General features: G+C 64.4%; 1 protein-coding gene across 1 annotated transcript; it reads left to right on the forward strand.

Moving 5' to 3' along the window:
- Positions 1–229: 229 nt before the first annotated feature.
- On the forward strand, positions 230–3,252 carry NKX2-5 (NK2 homeobox 5). Its single transcript, XM_062189638.1, has 2 exons — positions 230–670; positions 2,163–3,252. The coding sequence occupies exons 1-2, from the start codon at positions 334–336 to the stop codon at positions 2,801–2,803; spliced, it is 978 nt and encodes a 325-aa protein (XP_062045622.1). The 5' UTR covers positions 230–333; the 3' UTR covers positions 2,804–3,252.
- The last annotated feature ends 492 nt before the right edge of the window (positions 3,253–3,744 follow it).

Genomic DNA, 3,744 nt, shown 5'->3' on the forward strand with positions numbered 1-3,744 from the left:
TGCGTAGCGGTCCCTTTAAAAAAAAAAAAAAAAGGAACAGGATTCTTCTGCTTTTTTTTTTTTTAGCCCTATGACTATATTAGGTGACACAAAACTGCTCATCGCTCCTGTCATCGAGGCCCCTGGCCCAATGGCAGGCTGAGTCCCCCTCCTCCGGCCTGGTCCCGCCTCTCCTGCCCCTTGTGTTCCGCGCTACCTGCTGCTCTGCCACATCCAGAGAAGGCAGGCGGGTGCGCGGGCGGCCGGCGGGCACCATGCGGGGAGGCTGCCTGGGGCCGTGGGCAGCGCCGCTCTCTGCCGCCCACCTGGCGCTGTGACACTGGCGCTGCCACCATGTTCCCCAGCCCTGCGCTGACACCCACGCCGTTCTCCGTCAAAGACATCCTGAACCTGGAGCAGCAGCAGCGCAGCCTGGCCGCCGGAGAGCTCTCCGCGCGCCTGGAGGCCACCCTGGCTCCCGCCTCCTGCATGCTGGCCGCCTTCAAGCCCGAGGCCTATGCGGGGCCAGAGGCGGCGGCGGCGCCCGGCCTCCCCGAGTTGCGCGCCGAGCTGGGGCCCGCGCCTTCGCCTGCCAAGTGCGCGCCTGCCTTCCCCGCCGCCGCCGCCGCCTTCTATCCGCGGGCCTACGGCGACTCGGACCAGGCCAAAGACCCTCGAGCAGATAAGAAAGGTGAGGAGAAATCACAAACCATTACCTCCACCACCACCCACCCACACACACACACAGACACACTCGGGTCGCTTTGTCCCCAAACCTCGCCACCAAGGAACCGAGGCCCGTGACCGAAGGACGCGCGCCTGGGCCCTGGACCTCACGCAGGGGAATCGGAGTGTCAGAGGCGAGGTTGTCGCGGGGATCCCCCCATTTACTCCCCACTTTCAATCAGAGGTGCGGAATCAATGCCGGATTAAGAGGAGCGGAAACAAGAAACCAAACCAAAGTTTCTTAGTTGTGCTGACAAAGCGCCAGGCGGCTGCGGCCCTGCTCTTGGATCTGCTACGAAGCTGAGCGATCGGTTGGCTGGCGGTAGAACAGACAAACAGATCGACTCTGTATAGGTTTTTTTCGTTTGTTTGATTTTGGGTTTTTTGGTTTGTTTGTTTTGTGTTTTTGTTTTTTCTTTTTAAATATTTTTTGGGGTGAACTGCGTCTCTGAGAGCTGAGGGGAACCACTATAAGGAGGTTAAAACGCTGCGCACCGGACAGGCTTGTGCGGCACAAGTGGAGGCGGGCTCGGGACCTCCCCGAGCCCGCGGGCGCCCCAGCCTTTCCTCCTTTGTGCTAGGGCAGTGGGCGCTTCGGGACCCGAGGCCTTGGTTTTACACTGAGATGGCGCGGCCGCTCAGCAATCGCGCTAGGCTTTGTTTTCTCCAGCACAGCTTCCCGGAGAGAGGGTCTCTAGTGGGAAATGTCGGGACGTGGGCGGGATGGCCGTGGGAGGCGGCCGCACCGGCTCGCAGGCCGCCCCAGGGTCGCGGGGCGAGGCTGGCCCCGCCGCCAGGAGGCCGGCGGCACCGCGCACCCGGCCACGGAGAGCCGGCGAAGGGCTCCGAGGAGTGGAGAGAAGGCCTGGGGGAATGTCTGCGGGCGGGCTTGGCGGCCGGAGCCGACCGCCTCCCACGCGGATTTCGGCCAGAACACGAGCACAGAGCGAGTTCCTAAGCCGCCTGGCCACCCGGGGCTGCTTGGGCCCAGCGCCAATCCGCGGCGGCGGCGCCAGAGCCTGCGGCCACCTAACCAACGCCTTCTTTTCCTTTGATTCCTTGATTTTGAGATGACATGGCTGTCCCCAAGGTGAAGCCTCGGCCTCCTTTCGTTTAGTTTCTTAAACCAACGGCGCCCTAACGTAGCTCCGGCCTGAGCATCCCTGGGTTGTGTTCTTACAGCCTGGAATCCTAAGTCGTCTCTTTCGCAGCAGGGCGAGCACTGCCCGAGGACAGGGAATTGTTTTCCAGAGCCTGGGGCCGTCCATGGCACCCAGGAAACTTCCAACAAAAGCGGGCCGAGAGGCCCAGTGCGCTTGGCACAGTGAGCCCCAGGCCGGGAGCCCTGGGCAAGGCGGACGGGCACCCACGAGGACGCATTCCCAGGTGGGCGCGGGCGTTCGGAGAATTGGGCCGCTCTGACCAAGCCTCTGTTTCTCCCCGCGTTTACCCCGCAGAGCTGTGCGCGCTGCAGAAGGCGGTGGAGCTGGAGAAGCCGGAGGCGGACGGCGCAGAGCGGCCTCGGGCCCGGCGGCGGCGGAAGCCCCGCGTGCTCTTCTCGCAGGCGCAAGTCTACGAGCTGGAGCGGCGTTTCAAGCAGCAGCGGTACCTGTCGGCTCCCGAGCGCGACCAGCTGGCCAGCGTGCTGAAGCTCACGTCCACGCAGGTCAAGATCTGGTTCCAGAACCGGCGCTACAAGTGCAAGCGGCAGCGGCAGGACCAGACTCTGGAGCTGGTGGGGCTGCCGCCGCCGCCGCCGCCGCCTGCCCGCAGGATCGCCGTGCCGGTGTTGGTGCGCGACGGCAAGCCCTGCCTAGGGGACTCGGCGCCCTACGCGCCTGCCTACGGCGTGGGCCTGAACGCCTACGGCTATAACGCCTACCCCGCGTACCCCGGCTACGGGAGTGCGGCCTGCAGCCCCGGCTACAGCTGCACCGCCGCTTACCCCGCCGGGCCTCCCGCGGCGCAGCCGGCCACCGCCGCGGCCAACAACAACTTCGTGAACTTCGGCGTCGGGGACTTGAACGCGGTGCAGAGCCCCGGGATTCCGCAGGGCAACTCGGGAGTGTCCACGCTGCACGGTATCAGAGCCTGGTAGGGAAGGGATCCGGCTGGGGCGCCCAGACCGCTCCCGCCCCAAGAGAGGGCCCCGGACTCTGGGAGGGGTGGTGGGGAGGAAGGGCTCCGGCACCATCCTCCCTCGCAGTCGCTCCTACCGAGGCCTCGGGACTAGAACCGCCCCGGTGCGCCCGGGGTCCCCGCGCGCGGGAGAGTTCGGCGCTTCGTTTGCGCAGCCTGCGGTGAGCGATCTCGCAGCCTGGTGTCTCGGGCGCCGCCCCAGGAGTGCCCTCCGAGAGCCCAGGGGCGCCTCTGACGCACCGAACACCGGGCCCTTTGGGACCGAGAGCCGGAGCGCGCGCGGCCTCAGATCCCCAAGCCTGGGCCGGGCGCCCGGGCCTTGCCTACCCAGCCGCCGCCCACCCACCCGTATTTATGTTTTTACCTGTTGCTGTAAGAAATAAGAATCCCCTTCTCATTAAAGAGAGTGCGCTGACCCCGCGCGGGTGTGCTTCTTTCAGCCATCGTGCTCCAGAAACCGGTTTCTGAGGCCAGAGGCAGCCTGTGGGCCGTGGCTAGGGGCAGGCGCTGGCATTTATTGCACTCACCGATCATACTGGGGGTGGGAAAAACCAGCCCCCGCTGGCTCCCGTGTTAGGCACTCTAGGATCATCTCAGAGAATCCTCCATACTCCAAAAAGCAAAACCCTGTTTTAAATTTATCAGTGATACCCGCAGCACCCTAAGTGGCGAGTGCCCCAGCTCAGGGTCCCTTCCTGGCCCAACCCACTTCACAGAAGGAGGGTGCCTGCCTGGAGCACATCCCGGGCGGTGCCATTCCAGGTAGTAGGCTTTGAACGCAGAGCAAAGGGACCTGGACTTTGCGACTACAGGGCGCATAGCACACCCCCACTTAAAAGGGTGCATTAGCCCACTGTACAGATGGAAAAGCCAGAAGCCACAGCCAGTGTCAAGCTGCTC

Source organism: Lepus europaeus, chromosome 4, assembly GCF_033115175.1.
Source record: "Lepus europaeus isolate LE1 chromosome 4, mLepTim1.pri, whole genome shotgun sequence".
Taxonomy (NCBI): domain Eukaryota; kingdom Metazoa; phylum Chordata; class Mammalia; order Lagomorpha; family Leporidae; genus Lepus; species Lepus europaeus.

What these genes read in the sequence shown, in the direction of transcription:
- NKX2-5 (XM_062189638.1), top strand. Translation starts at nt 334, where the DNA reads ATGTTCCCCAGCCCTGCGCTGACACCCACGCCGTTCTCCGTCAAAGAC. An exon ending in CCCTCGAGCAGATAAGAAAG is followed by an intron (nt 671 to 2,162) that starts GTGAGGAGAAAT and finishes TTTACCCCGCAG; the next exon opens with AGCTGTGCGCGCTGCAGAAG.